At 40.0% G+C, this 15,433-nt stretch overlaps 1 protein-coding gene across 4 annotated transcripts; it reads left to right on the top strand.

Moving 5' to 3' along the window:
- The first annotated feature begins 4,327 nt into the window (after positions 1–4,327).
- On the top strand, positions 4,328–14,422 carry SERPINE2 (serpin family E member 2). Of its 4 annotated transcripts, XM_019618962.1 has the most exons (10): positions 4,328–4,603; positions 5,270–5,290; positions 5,733–5,852; positions 6,981–7,208; positions 8,258–8,452; positions 10,727–10,925; positions 11,069–11,169; positions 12,154–12,240; positions 12,811–12,894; positions 13,733–14,422. In XM_019618962.1, the coding sequence occupies exons 1-10, from the start codon at positions 4,348–4,350 to the stop codon at positions 13,768–13,770; spliced, it is 1,329 nt and encodes a 442-aa protein (XP_019474507.1). In that variant the 5' UTR covers positions 4,328–4,347; the 3' UTR covers positions 13,771–14,422. The 4 variants fall into 4 exon arrangements, with proteins under 4 accessions (XP_019474507.1, XP_010714740.1, XP_010714741.1 ...); XM_010716438.2 differs by lacking the exon at positions 5,270–5,290; XM_010716439.2 differs by lacking the exon at positions 5,733–5,852.
- Positions 14,423–15,433: the final 1,011 nt, after the last annotated feature.

Raw genomic sequence — 15,433 nt, 5'->3', positions numbered from 1 at the left:
ATCCAGCTTGCAGCTGAGAGAAGGAGCCTTATGGGTTATTTTATTGCTGCTGAAGTGATGGCTCAAAATAAATGCTTTGAGATATCATGTAGGATTCTAACATACTGTTGTACTTAGTGCTGTAGGTGCAGCACTATGTACACTACACGAGCACTAGCAATCTATGTGCAGATCAGCAACAGCCCAGTCTGGTTCTCTGAAGATGGAGTCCTTCATAACCTAATTCCTGTAGGAGGATCTCCACACGCAGTGGCTTTTTGTGCTCAGGGCTGACTGTGTAACTTCTCTCAGCTCCACCAAATGCTTTTCTGTACTCACTTGAAACAGTCTACTAATGTACTTTTGCATGAAGCATTCTGTGAGTGCAGGCTGGAAGCATCATATTCTTTACTGATGAAAATGCTTCAGCCGAAGCTGAACCGTGCATTATGTGGATGATCTAAATGGTTGAGCCTAGTGAGAGTGCATTACAGGCTAGAGGCTGTGTTCCTTCAGGACTGGTAGCCTGAAGACATCTCATCTGCACCGGTAGCTTTGCATTACTCTATGACAGATATGACACTGGTGTTCCTCTTCCTCCTTACTAATAACTGTTCACCTGACTGAACTGCTTGTCTGAAAATATGCGGTGCCGTAAACTAGGCTTGGTGGTCCGATGCAGTAACTCTGCATTTAGCATGGCATACAGGACTCAGGGTTGTGTTCCTTGGTAAGGGAGGTGAAGCAACAGAGTTGCTGGTATTCATTTAATCACAGAATATCTCTAGTTGGAAGGGACCCATAAGGATCACTGAGTCCAACTGAAGTCCTTGTGTTTTACCACATGCCACAGACTACATACAGGACTAATCACACCCCCAGCTAGCATGTACCCTCCTTCTCAGCACCACATGCCTTCTGTTAAAGCAGAAAAGCCACAAGGCACCTATGGCTCTGAAGTCCTGGCACTTTAGTGTTGCCCATATGAATTGCAATGCAATCTTGCTAATGCAGCAGCTCTCTCTCTATCTCATAGAAATTGAGAATAGTTTCTAAAACCAAGGTCCCAAAAACCACCTTCTGCATCTTTTTTCCAAAGGTATCATACTATAGGAGATATCCCATTCCACCAAGAGAACCCATAAAACAAACACCAAAACCATCTTGTCATGGGCAACACCTAAATTCTGATTTTAGCTATTGCCAAGTTTTTAGATTCAGTGATGAAAGCTTGTTGAAAGCTTGTAGATATTCGGTACAGCAGGTCAACTGTTTTCATCCTACACGTCCTACATCCTCTCTGGCTTTTTTTCCTCCTTGCACTGTGGTTAAGCTGGTTCTTTCTTTCAGGATATGGAAATGCATTTCTTGTTACCGAACTGCATAAAAGTTGAATTTACTAAAATCCATGTGAGGAGCATTAATAACGTATGAATGCCGCTTTTGCTCTAAGATGAAATTAGCTCCTCCAGGAGCTGGTTAGGCCACGCAATGGGCATAGCAGAGCCAAGAATCAACCGCTCTATAAGTAATACTGAAAAGTGCTTTTAGTTTTTTCTGTGCTTGGAATACTGTAGAACTTGGTTTCACTTATTTATTAGGTGTCTACTAGAGACTGTGCTCTCAAACAGAGACTGACCATAGCAGGAGGGAGAGATTGGGTGAGCCCTGTAGTGTCTGGGGAAGCCAGGTGCAGGAGGGTATGGCTTTTGCATTTGGTCACAGCTGCTGAATTTTATTTTTGCTTTGGAAGCAGTCATGTTATTCTGACAGGGCTTCACATGCTCTCTGAGAGAAAATACATGGCTGCTGGTGTCTGCCATTCCTGAATCTGGCCAGGGCTTTCAAAAACAAACAAACAAACAAAAAAGCCATGGCACCCACAATGTACTACATTAGCTTAAAGGCAGAGGAAAGAAGTGTCTGATTTTAACCAGGCTTATGCAGATGCAGTACATAAATAACAATAAAACAGCTTAGTTTCATAGTTGTAGCATTGTTCTTTGCCCTTGTAGCATGCTCTGCAATGTAAGGTGTCAAGGGGAGGTATGCTCTAAGAATCTCTAATAGATTTATCTTTTTTTGCTGAGATACTGGGTAAGGATAGAAGTCTGATTAATACTGGGGTTAAGGATATTTGCTTAAAATACCACTTGGGTTCCTGGTAGGCAAAAGATGGTCAGCATGGCGTTGAAATCCTTAAAACCCAAACCTGCCTTCTCTGAGTTCTGAGACAGTGCTTCATGCAAGGCAGCACTGCTGTTTCAGTGTACCTGCTGCTTGGAGAGAGAGAAAACCAAATGGTGGTGACAGGTAGGTTGTAAGTATTAGTATCAAATAATTATGAATAGTATTCCTTAACATGAGAAAAAAGTACAAATTCCTTTTCCCATGGTGTCTTCCTGCTCCAGTAGTGAAGAAGCCCAGGACAGGCCTAGCAGGCGACTGGGCAGGCTGCTTTGGGGCCAGGTTGTACTTGGATTTTCTTCTTGTGCATCTTATCTGCTGCAGCTGCTCAGATCCTTTCAAAGGTTAGTTTTCAGAGTAAGTTGTATTTTGTCAGTCAGTGGCTGGCATGGGGCTCCTTTGGAAGGAACTGTACCTCTGTGACCCCCAAAGCGCTTGGGGGATAGAGGAGGATTAGAAGTTGATGGGACAGACCTAATTAGAGGGCAGACTGTTAACCTGTCCTCCTTACTTTTTCTTAATTGACTTGAATTGGTCAGACTGGCTCCTCTGGTGGCGGCGATACCATCACTGTTGGGCTGTGGGAGAGACACAGCTCGGCTCTGCTCCTGTTTTGAGTTACTCTGCGCTGTAGGAGCAAGCTTGAGTAAGCGGAGTGCCTCCCCTGAAGTGGTGCAGAAGAAAGTGGAAATGCTGTATTTGCTGCTTTCAACCCTTTTAGCACAGTGAAAGTACATGCTATTAAAAGATGATTAAGTGAATCTATAGAAACACCAGCTGGTTTTCTGGTAACCAGGCACTCTGGTGTGGCGTGAGCTTGCAGCGTAGGTAGGCTGCCATGGCAGAGCTCCCTGCTGCGTTGCGCCCTGCTCGGGAGTGGGAGGCAGGCTGTGGAAACCGTGCAGTGCTCTCAGCTGGGTAATGAGCTGCTGCTGGCCTCCTGCTCTAGGGTGGCTTAAGCCAGAAGAGAAAGTGTGGTGATTATCAGAAGGCTGAAGGGGAGGAGAGGCCTATTCTTAGCTTTTGCAAGTGGTATGCAAATGATATTTGAGTCAGTTGTATACTTTCTGCAGCTTTTTTAGCCCTCAGCTGGGTTGCCCCTTGGCTTGTCAGTGCATCTGGAAGACTAGCATCTCAGCATGCTCAATTGCTGCTGGCTCACTTGCTGGCCTGTAAACGGACGCCCATGTGCTTGACTTTATGCTGTGACCGAACTTCTCAAAGATTAGCGAGAGCCTGATTTCGTGGAAAAGATTACTGCATGACTATTGCTTTAAGTAATTTTTTTTGCACTAACTAAATGGGATTGAATACATATCCATGAAGAGGAAATCAAACCTAGTAGGTAAACATTACCTAGTGTGTTCAGGATTTGGGCTTGGTTCTCTAATCAGATGCTGAGAGGTCCTGAACAAATTGCTGCTGCCGCCTGTGCCTCAGTTTCTATGGCATTGTGGGAGTAACTGTGCTGTTTGTTAAGTATTGAGCTCCGAAGATGAAGATTGGCCCCATTTTGAATAGATCTTCTTTCTGCATTAATAGCTGCTAGATTTTCATACGTGAATAAATACAAGCTAAAATCCCAACTTAACCCTGCATTTTACAGTCTGAGACTCTTCCTTCTATGTTACTCATCATGAAAAATGCTGATTATGCAGCTCACTTTCATTATTCTAGGCAGGTGCAAATTCCCACAACAGGTCTGTTTGCATATGTATATATGCTTCTGTTCACTGCAGAAAATGATCTGTGAACTGTATCAGTGCACTGGGTGAGAATCATAGCACTGCTTTTAGCAATAATTTGTCCTGTTGGCCAGTTTGAACAGAATACTGAGCTTCCATTTGTCTGAAATATAAAGCTAACAGAATTTGAAGGAGAGGTAGTGGGTGTTTCCTGGTCTGGTGGCTTTTGTCCTGTTATATAGTCACTAACATCTGGCTATTTTGTGGTTGTCTCTGCTTCTGGAGATCCCCACACCCCACATGCAGGTGTGGGTGTGAGTCCTGCTGTTAGAAGTTTGTGAATAGTGTATGAAGCATGTGCAAAGCTTGCCAATTAAGACTTGTCAAATAAATAAGCTGGGGAAAAAAAAAAACAAAACACCAAAACATATATTTTTGAAGGCTGACTTAATCTTTCTCGTCTTGTTCTCTTGCAGGTGATTTCCAACCAGAAATCATGAACTGGCACTTCTCACTTCTCTTTCTTCTTGGGACTTTAACATCTGTGTGTTCCCAGTTCAATTTTTATCCTCTGGAGGAGCTTAGCTCTGATGTTGGAATCCAAGTCTTCAATCAGATAGTGAAAGCTAAGCCTCAGGACAATGTAGTAGTTTCTCCTCATGGAATAGCATCAGTGCTGGGAGTGTTGCAGCTGGGTGCTGATGGCAAGACAAAGAAGCAGCTGACAACTATGATGAGATATAGTGTAAATGGTAAGTGATTCCTAAGGTTCTTCGGGTAGGAGGGGTTTCTTGAGGGCTGTAGGTTTTCTGATGTTTGGTCAGAATCAATATTCTGTTTTGAGACAGCTGTCAAAGTCTGCTAGACATGAACCAGTTAACTTGGTTCACTGAAGCAGAAAATGGACATGTTTGTACTTAATTGACAATCAGTGTAGACATCTACATACACTTTAACTAGCTTGTAAGTAGCTTTGCTGATGATTTCAAGGCCCTGGCTAGAATTATTCATCTTTGCAAACTGCTCTCCTAAAAGTGCTCAGAGAGGCTGGACTGAACAGCCCTGAATGTGTGACTCTTTAGATAAAAGGGCATTAGGATATTTTTATATTAAAACCAGTGCAAAGTCTAATCATATAATTGATACTTTCACTCTGATGCTCTTCAGATTTGCTCATTTGTTTCTGCTATCAGGATCCTTGAAACCACAGTTGTCTGAAACCTTCTTGAAACAGACATTTCTGCTTGTCTGTTCCTGACACTGCATGCACCTGTGTTTGTATTCCTCTGCCAATGCCTGCCCATCTAGAGGGTGTAGGCTGAAAGTTCTTGCTGCTTTACTTTGCATGCTGAGTATTTGTGTGAGTATTTGCCAGCAAAAGTTAACAACTTAGTACCAGCATTCTGTCTTCCTTCCAGGAGCAGAAAACCCTCCAAGAGGTAAGTGCATTTTAAAATCTTTAGTATTGTTGTATAACATGTCTTCATTTGCTTTGCTGTTTTGGTTTAAAGCACAGCAAAATGACTTGTCAACTTAAGCTCTTACTTGTTGTAGATTTGAAATCTCTTCATGAGATAATCAACTCTGGGAGCAGCTTAATGCTCAAATCATGAAATTTTGATACATCATATCATCTGGTTTTATTTGGCTTACATACTTTCTAATCCTCTCTGTGAGACACAGAGGTTCTCAAACTTCTCAGAAGGTAGCCTCTATCTTGCTATAGAGATTTGGTATGGAATGCTACCTGTCTGTTTGCACAGACCTCCTGCTTTTGTTCAAGATGCCTTACAGTTCTTTGGCAACTACAGCAACTGCTTCGGAAAGGTAATAGTTGGAAAGTATTTAATCAATCTTTAGCTGTCTTTTAATGCAATTTAGCAGCTGGAAGCAAGGAGGAGAGCCAGCATCATGAGACCAGCCAGCTCTCCCCGGACCACCAGCAAGTGCTCCGTGGACCACCAGTGGTCCACAGAATACAGTTTGAGAACCTCTGTTATGGTATGTTCTCCAAAAGAATTTGCCCGTAATATTGGAGAGTGAACATGTAGAACTTCGTACAAACGGTAATGCTAAAGCATTCATGATGCTATAAACAGCAAAGCCATCTGAGGCTTTTTCCTATAAGCAACTAAGAGAATAACTCAACTAATTTATTCCCTTTATAGCTCTTCTCTTAAGTTCGTCTACATAGGGAAATAGTCTGGAATTGTTCCTGCTAAATTGTATTGGGAAACAGAGGGAACTCTTTAATAACTGCTGTGAAAACAGCCACTCAAGTATCCTGTCCAATACAGTGGTTGAACATTAAGTTTCTTGTCTGGCAGTGTCTTCCCTGTGTAGACAAATGCTTATTCATAAGCTATAACAACATGGAGAACTGAGTGTGATGAACATAGCAGTTCTTCTGTGCTGCCATGTGCATTCTCTTGTGTGCAGTGAAGGAGCTAACAAGCACTCAATATGAGCTGCTTTCATATCCTAAAGGCCTTGACTATAGATATTGGAGCTTATACTGCTTTGCTTTTTTTCTTCTTTAAAGACCAGCTCATATTGAAAGACTGACTTATGCTTGTAGCAAATTTAGTTTCCTTAAGGACTATGTCCTAGCCTAAGTATGGACTTGAACCTGATATAGAAATCTTGGTGATTTCCTTTGTTCTGTAGTAAATGGAGAGGGAGAATGGTGAGGCAACTTAAGCTCTGTGCTATGAGGTTCAAGACAACCTATATTTGTCAGCTATGAGCCTTGGACTTTTTTGTCATTGCTGTATAGCTTACAGGTTGTGGTTTTTGTACGGTGTGACATGTTTTGACACAGCATCTTCTGTAGAAATAGTTCCATGATAAGAATTGAACCCCAGTATTTATCCTTAGTATTGTCTGGAGCATTCTGTGCATGCTGCTAGACAAGGAATAGGCATCACAGTGAATGTAAGATTTCCTGGGAAATAGTAGCACTCTTCAGGCAAGAGCTCAGGAATGTGTATTTTGGAAGCCTTCTGAGAATTGGTATTTTGCTACCCCAGCACCTTAATGTCTGACTCTCATGTCATTAATAGTTGCATATAAAGTAATTGTTTGTTTGTCATCTTGTTCTAAATTAAACTTGCTGTTCTTTCCAACTAGGAGTTGGTAAGGCGTTAAAGAAGATAAACAGGCTCATAGTCTCAAAAAAGAATAAAGACATTGTTACAATTGCTAATGCAGTATTTGCAAAGAGTGGCTTTAAAATGGAAGTGCCTTTTGTTACAAGGAACAAAGAAGTGTTTCAGTGCAGTGTCAAGAGCGTGGACTTTGAGGACCCAAATACAGCCTGTGATTCCATCAACCAGTGGGTGAAAAATGAAACAAGGGGTGAGTATTAGCCAGTATTTTCTGTGCATGAATGGCATCAGACCTCTCAGATCTGATTGGAAACAGTGGAGTAAAACAGAGAGGGAGAAGACTGCCTTGCGGTTGGAAACGATCTAAAAGCTGGCCTGTATGGTGTGTTTTAGAGTTTGTTTGCCAGTGATCAGTAGTCGCAGTGCCCTAGCAGGGGTACTTGTGTGATTTGTGTGCATGCCTGTTCCCTCTGGGACTGAAAAGCTTCTGCTGTTAATAATGTTTAATCTGCAGGAAACCCAAGCCGTGTTCTCCTGAAGCTAAGTGTTGTCAGATATGAGGGGAAGAGGGAGGAAAAAAGCTTGAAAGTAACTCAGTACATCAGACTTTAAAATAAAAAATTGTAGGGCAGTTCAGCTTTTGCACTTAGTATCCTAAATTTTTGCAAGATATGTCACTGTTATTAGGAGTAATGTTTAGAAGGTTTTTAATTAACACTGCCTTGACAGAACTCCTCACGGTTCAAGTGTGCTGCTGTCCATTTGTCAAGTTTAGATGTACAGAAGGCAGAGATGGTGCTCTGCAACAGGGTCATAGTCTAGTGGATTACGTGCTTGGTATTTCATGGAGTTAAAACTGGATGTGAGGAGTATGTTGCTAATGATGTTGGATGTGCCATATGTGAAACAGGGCCGTCAGATTCTTTCTCTACCATGTCACCAGTTTTGCATAGCAGTGTTACAAGCTGCGTGTGAAAGGGGGAAGTGCTTCAGTTAAAACTATTATTGCTATGACCTCCTTAGTTGGAATCTTAGATCTGATCACAAGCTGAAAAAGGTAAGGCCCATCAGTTCATTGGTTAGCTAGGTATGCTGCTTGTTTTTTAGGTATCCCAAAGTATTACTTTTTTTTTTTACCAAAAAGCAAGACTGACTGCATGGATCTCAAATCTTCTACAATGAGTAGCTGACACATTGACAGATATTCAAAGGGTTTAAAGTAAAATGTGGAAAAAACTGTCTTTATGAAAATTGACTAATGTTATGAAAACAAATACTTACCTTTCTTTTTTCTTTTAGGTATGATTGATCAAGTTGTAGCTCCAGATGATATTGACAGTTTAACCAGACTGGTTCTAGTAAATGCTGTATATTTCAAGGGCTTATGGAAATCACGATTTCGACCCGAAAACACAAAGAAACGGCCATTTCACGGAGCTGATGGGAAGGTCTACCAAGTTCCCATGTTGTCCCAGTTATCAATCTTCCGCTGCGGTAAGTTCAGTAACTCTCACTGAATACCCCAGAAGGGGTGGTAAAACTTTGCTCTTTTCTTTCAAACTGAAGAGTGTGCTGATATACTTATTGTGACTGATACTGGAGACTTTGTGTGGTTATGAAAGCATCTTGTACTGGTAAGGTATGGGTGAGGTTGCATGAAAGGTTGCTCTAAGTCGAGCACTCTAACAAAGTACTTGCCTTATCCTGCTTTTCAAAAAAGTGCAAAACATGAAGTACTGAAATTAAGAACCTTGCATGTTTCCTAAGCCTTGCAGGAAGAATTTTTTAAGAGATGAGAATGAAGGAGGACTGCCAACAGAAACTTGAGGCTTATCTGCTAATGAGCTGTAAATAAAAGATTGGAATAGAATTAGTCTGTGTCACAGTATAATAAAGAAATGGAACTTTGTACAATCAACAGTTCTGAGGGAGCCAGAGGAGCACATGTTCTTCAACTTCAAATTGAGTCACAGGACAATAGTTCAATACGTTTGGCCTGAATTCTATATGAGAAGCTCGGAGCTGATGTATGTATCTTGATACAACTAACGGTGTACCTCAGAGCTTCAGCATGTAGGTGTATGGGTATTGGTCAAAAATTAAGGCTCTGATGAAAGAACATTTTCCATTGCTTCTGATGTCTGGAACTTAATATGCTATGTATGTATTCAGGAACAGGCTTGAGAATGTAACTGGCTATTAAATGCAAAAGAGTAAACAGGAAAGACCCGCTGATGAGCATTTAAATGTCTAATTTTATTCTTAGCACTGTTCAGGTAATACTAATAGGTTTGTGTTGAAGTAAAAGGCTGTAACTTCAAAAATCGCCTATGCATTGGAGTACGTGTAATTCTATATTTTAGCTACTTAAATGTGATTTGGGGAACATGTGTATATACCAGAGTAGGCTCCCCGCTTATTTATTTGTGGAGTTTGAAGGGAGTTATAACCAGAAACAGATTTTAGCAAGACTATCTGAAAGGGTTTTTTCATTCTTCTGTTGATGCTGGTTAAAGACTTAATTATGTAGATATAAACTTAGTTTAGAAATGCTATTAATCTAGAAAGGAGCAAGAGGAGATCTGAGTTTAAGACTTCTCAAACTTCGTAAACAACTTGTGCATCTTTAAACGCTATCACTTGATTGTGAAGATGAAATCTCCTGTTTCATATGTTTCAGTGGCAATGATGGTAGCGTGCGGCAGACAAGAAAAGTAGTACTTGATGGCTGGAAAGGTTACCATTTGTCACTTTCGTGTGGAGACTTCTGCAACAATATTTTGATCTTTAGGTCATATTATGACAGTGGCTCTCAGACTAAAAGGAGATAAACTGCAAAGCTTAACACAATTACAGCCTAATAAATGTAATGCTGCTAGCTTTCTAGCAATACAGACTTTGTCAAAACTTTGCATGTTCTTGCAAAAAGATTAAATTTCTAATGCAAATCTCAATTTTCAGTTTTGTCTGACAAGTGCAAACTTACATGAAGAAAAAGGAAAGTTCTTACTGCTATCCTAAACCTTTCCCAGAAACCCTGTCTGTAGTTAGACTGACAGGTTTTCCCTGGAACATCCTGTAAGATGTCACATGCCAAAAGCTCCACAGTAACCAAAGGGAACTTACAGAGGGCTCCTTGAAGCCAGTCTTCCTAACACTTGCTGTAACTTGGATGTGTTGTGTTCTCACTCATCCAATTGGTCTTCTCCACTACATCGAAATAGCTGCTCTCCTCTACTTTGAAGGACTTAAAACTCCTTCCTAATGAGATTCCTATTCAGCAAGTAAATTCAGCTGACTACTTCAAACAGGAGGTGCTTTAATCACTTGAAGGAGAAGGTTTGTCTGCGAGACCTCTTCAGTTTGGAATGATCTGCTCCTTTTCTTATTCTTTGCTTCTCAATGCTCAATCAGCTCTGCTAGAAATGAGATCTGAATTAGATCCCAGCTGATTTACAGACCTGATGATTTCTTGTGTAGCTGAATAAGTCCAAGATGATAGGACTTGACTGGGAAACAACATGCAGATCAAATACAAATATTGTATGCTTCATATTATCCAAATTATACGTTTTGTCAAGGTAGCATCTCTACCCATATTACTACTTGAAGGACTGTCTAGCTGGAAGGCAGGCAGTCTGTGATGCTAGAATCAGTTTTTGAGATGTGGGAAAAGGTTTCCTGGTGGAATCCAATAGCAGCAGGTATCTGAAAATAAAACAGTCTTAAGGCTGAGGGGAATTATGGCTCATCTCTATTCTTTTTTAGGTACTACGAGTACTCCAAATGAGCTGTGGTATAACATAATTGAGTTGCCGTACCACGGAGAAATGATAAGCATGCTGATTGCTTTGCCTACGGAAAATGCAACACCACTCTCCGCTATCATTCCACACATCAGCACAAAGACAATAGGAAGCTGGATGACAACCATGGTAGCCAAAAGAGTGCAGGTTATTTTGCCCAAGTAAGTACTAGTGTCATCTGTTTCTCCTTCAGGGAGTGTTTTGGAGTCATTATACATGAACATCCTCTGACAGGAGAGGAACATGGTGCTTAAGGCAACTTTCTCACATAATACCAATGCATTCTTTTGTTTCTTCTAATTAGATTTACAGCAGTAGCAGAAACAGACTTAAAGGACCCTCTGAAAGCACTTGGTATTACAGATATGTTTGATGAGTCAAAATCAAACTTTGCAAAAATAACAAGTAAGTTATTTTACTGAATTTTTGCTGGCCTTTATTCATAGTTTCTGGCACTGAATAAAGTGTTGTTTTACCAGTGTAATTGTCTGTTTTGTCTTGGATAAATGTTACCATGACACTGGAGCAAAGCTCTGGCTTACACCCAGCCAAGCATGGCTTCTTGCTTCTATTGAATGCTGTAGTGTCTTTTTTTCCTCTTGCCTTGCATTATAGCAATAAATCATGCTGCAAGTTAAGACTTTATTACAATCTGGACGTCTTCAGAATTGTCTAAAATCCATGGCAGGACTTAAAACAATACTTTAGATCTTTACTGAAGATAAAATGGCAATATTTTCCACACAGTATGTATTTAATAATTTGAATTTTCTTAAGCAGCAGGAAACAAGTGGACTAAATACATAGCTTAGTGGACTGGACCAAACCAGAATTAAATACATCATGTCAGAAAATAGGATGTAGACATAAGAGTTGTGAGCTTGACAAAATGTCATCTTATCTCTGTTCTCCATATCCATCGCATTTTTCATAAGTTTCTACGGGGATGCTACAAAAAAGCTTGCATTGTGCTTGCTTACCTGATTTGGAGAACAGATTCCTGTTTCAGTGAAAGTGAAGTGTCTTGCTAAGTGCTTTCCCCCACCCTGGCTCTCAACATTGAGATAAATGGGAGGGTGACTTAAATTCAGATTAAAAAAAAAAAAAGACGAGGGAAAAATACCCACAACCAGCAAAACAAAAAACTGAATTCGCTCATCCTTGCTAAAACTAAAAATGCAAGTGTGTACTTCAGACAATAAAAACAAAGCCTAGTAAATGGAGAAAAGTGAAGAGTAAATAGCTTTTATTTGGTTTGTGATTATAGGCTTAGTGAGTGCATCCAACATTCTTCACAGCAGAATCAGGATCTGAGCAGAATTATAGCAGCTTCTGATATTTGCCATGCTAGCTTCAAGATTTTTTTAGTTTTTTTAACTTTTTTTTCAGGAACAGAAGGTCTACATGTATCTCATGTTTTGCAGAAGACAAAAATTGAAGTTAGTGAAGATGGAACCAAAGCTTCTGCAGCAACAAGTAAGTAACTATTACTGATAAAATGGCAGAGTCAGGAAAACTGGATTAACAGGCTATATCACTAAGTAAAGACAGCCTATTTCAATATCTTTGTAGGAAAGTACGTACTTCAGATTAAATTTCTTGATGGCTTTATGCAACTTCTTCGGAACATTACTTTCTAATATTGATCAGAGCATCAGTGTCCTCTAGGAAGTATAAACAGGCTTACTTTTTTCTGGAAAAAAGTGTTTTTTCTGGAAAAGAATTTTCTAATAATTCATGCTTTGACCACCAGTATAGAGTTTGTTGCTATCCAGGTGGTGAAGAAGAGTAAGCTGCTGTATCCTTTACATATGATGACAGGAGACATCCTTCCACCTTCTGTGGGCTTTGTTGTATTTTTAGTTTTTTTGGTTCCTATGGGAATAAAATGTGACTTGTGCTTCTTTAAAGATTCAAGTGGATTTTAGCCATTCATCTCCACCTGTGCAAAGTTCTAGTACACACCAGGAAGTTTTACTTCACTAGAGTACCTTCTGTGTTATGGTACTTTCTTAGCCTAACTTCAAACCTTGTCTTTTTTGCAAGCTGCAATTTTAATAGCCAGATCATCCCCTCCTTGGTTCATAGTAGACAGACCATTTGTATTCTTCATCCGGCACAATCCTACAGGTAAGCAGTACTTGTATGTACTTTATTTTGCTTAAAAACTGCAACAGACAAAATTCCCAGCTAGGGGAAGTCTAGATTACTTGAAAGTTGTTGCCGTGTGTATGTGTCAGAGGGAGGGCAAGAGATAATTATTTTAAAATGTACTCCCAGTATTCTCTTAATACCTTTAACATTGGTTATCTTATTTGGAATACAACTCAGTACGGAGAATAAGTATTGGCTGTAAACTGGTGTGACAAGTTTATGGGTAAGAAAGAACACAATTTTTAATAGTCATAAGGGGAAGGAAATAACTCTGTTTACTGATAATGAATTTAGTTGAATAGGGGCCAACTTTCTGATAGACTGTAAAATAGTGATAGGGCCAAGTATAGCAATAGGGACATCAGGAATCTGGAATGTAGCACTGGCCTACTGTGAACTAATTTGAGTGTACATAGTGGTCACAGTCTGCTACAGCATGGGTTGAGTCTTAAAGCAGAGCTGACACAATTATTGAGTTAGACATCCACTTCTTGTAGTGACATGTGCACGATAGATACGCTGGTTATGGGGGAACAAGATGCAGCTGCCAGCATGTTGGGAGGAATTAGGCTCCTGGCAGCAGTTCCCTGGTTCTACAGACCATCAGAAAAAGTGTGTCTCCAGAAATGTGAGCCAGCTACCTATCCAAACATACACTTTTCTGCTATCTACTCGGAGCTAACAGACTTGGGGGAGACTAGACAAGATCGTGATGATGTGACTCAACTGTGCTCTGTGTATTCCATGCTTTCATGGAAAAATTTCACTGTATTTGCAGACTGTGGTAACTCTTGTTTCCATTTCATTCCCTCAGGTACAATCTTGTTTATGGGACAAATAAACAAACCTTGAATGTGGAAGATTTTCTTCAAGAAGTAAACAGATTCATGTGATGCACCCCTATTCTGTTAAATATTTTGTATGCTACTCTGACTTCACTCAAGAACTAGTGTTAACCACTGACTAGGTTTTGAAATGAGAGTCAACGTAGTTCTGGCTTTGTGGGGAAAAATACAGATTGAAAACTACAGTATGTCTTTTGAAATGTCTAAAAGATTCTCTGAACTACTGAATGGTTACCCATGCTAACAAACTTTTGAGCTTTTTCTGTATCTACTAAGAATTTTATGTATGGCTTTTGTGAGAGGATTTTAACAAAGAATGTTAAACATTTCTATTAATGTTGGTTTCTTCTTGTGTGTGGAAAAGGTCTAATTTGTAGATAGCCCTATCAAGATTACTTCTGATTCTTGAGTATCTTGATACTTGGGTGTTCTTGGTAGAAATAGATTAAAGTTCTAGCAGTTTTTATTTTACATAGTGCATGTATCACTGAGAGTTTTAAAACTAATGTGATGTTAGATACACATCGCGTTGTCCTGTCTTAATGTAATGTAAACTTGTCATTGCTAGATTGCTAGTATACACTTTCTATTGGATTTAAATTTTATATTTGTTTTTGTACAAAGGAAAAAAAAAAATAAAACTGCATTATGAACAGTCAGTGCTGTGAATTGTGGATGTGATGAAAGGCATTTGGGTCCAGACCCCACTGAAGCTGTTGTTTAAATCTTCCTTCTGAAGGTTATCTTGTTCTGTTGTTTTTTTTTTTTTTTATGGCAGATGCTTTACCCTTTCTACCTCTGTCATCCTGCTGTGAATTATACAGTGCCTGAAGAGCAAACTCCCTGTATTTACCACACCCAGGTTACTGATGAAATTGTCACATGAGGATACCTTAGTGCTCCCTTTGAGTCTTTCCTCCTACTTCTTATGATGTAGGTTATATGTGCACTTGCATGTCTTCAGTACTTGCGTGGGTGCAAAACTCAAAGCAGCAGTAAATGATTGGCTTGTCATAGATGGTTCTTTGTGTGAGAGCATGCTGTGCTGCTGTTGTGGCAAACTAGGGATTTGGATGGAAAAGCTAATCTCTGATGTAAGCTGTTTCTCTGAAGGGTACTTTCCCAGTAAGAGATGACTGTCTTACAGTTGTCTGGAGGGAGAAAGTCCTGCAGTGTTTCACAGGCTTAGTGCTGGTTTAAGGTGATTGCACATCTGGACAAACTGGAGGATGAAAGAGTTGATCCCTACTTGACAGGTGAGAATACAGGGTCAGGTGAACAAAGTTTTAACAGAATGTACTCAGCTGTGTTATGGGTCACCAGTGATAACCCAACATGAAAACCAGGATGAGATTTCATAATGTACTGCATGTAAAACACAGGTACCAACTTCAGAGCAAGGGAGAGAGGAAAAAGCTCTGTAAGGAGAATGGTTCTAACTGCTGGTGTGTTTTTGGTTTTGTTTTTTTTCCTGTTTGCAGTAATCGAGTAAATAGTTCTGACTTACGTGTTTTGTTACTTTTTTTTTTTAAATGGGACATATTAGCTGACTCGGTCAGTTCCCATAAGCTGGGAGATAAATGCTGCTTCCACACACTTCTAGTGTGGCAGTGCCTGCACAAAACTGGAAATGGAATGGTAATGGAAAATATTACATGATCTAGTTCTCT

This window comes from Meleagris gallopavo, chromosome 11 (assembly GCF_000146605.3).
Source record: "Meleagris gallopavo isolate NT-WF06-2002-E0010 breed Aviagen turkey brand Nicholas breeding stock chromosome 11, Turkey_5.1, whole genome shotgun sequence".
In the NCBI taxonomy this organism is placed as follows: Eukaryota; Metazoa; Chordata; class Aves; order Galliformes; family Phasianidae; genus Meleagris; species Meleagris gallopavo.
This window is presented reverse-complemented; position numbering and strand designations above follow the sequence as displayed.

Excerpts from the sequence above, each read along its gene's own strand:
- SERPINE2 (XM_019618962.1), top strand. The coding sequence starts at position 4,348 with ATGAACTGGCACTTCTCACTTCTCTTTCTTCTTGGGACTTTAACATCT. Across the intron at positions 4,604-5,269 it reads GATGAGATATAGTGTAAATG|GAGCAGAAAACCCTCCAAGA; the intron begins GTAAGTGATTCC and ends TCTTCCTTCCAG. Across the intron at positions 7,209-8,257 it reads GGTGAAAAATGAAACAAGGG|GTATGATTGATCAAGTTGTA; the intron begins GTGAGTATTAGC and ends TTTTTCTTTTAG.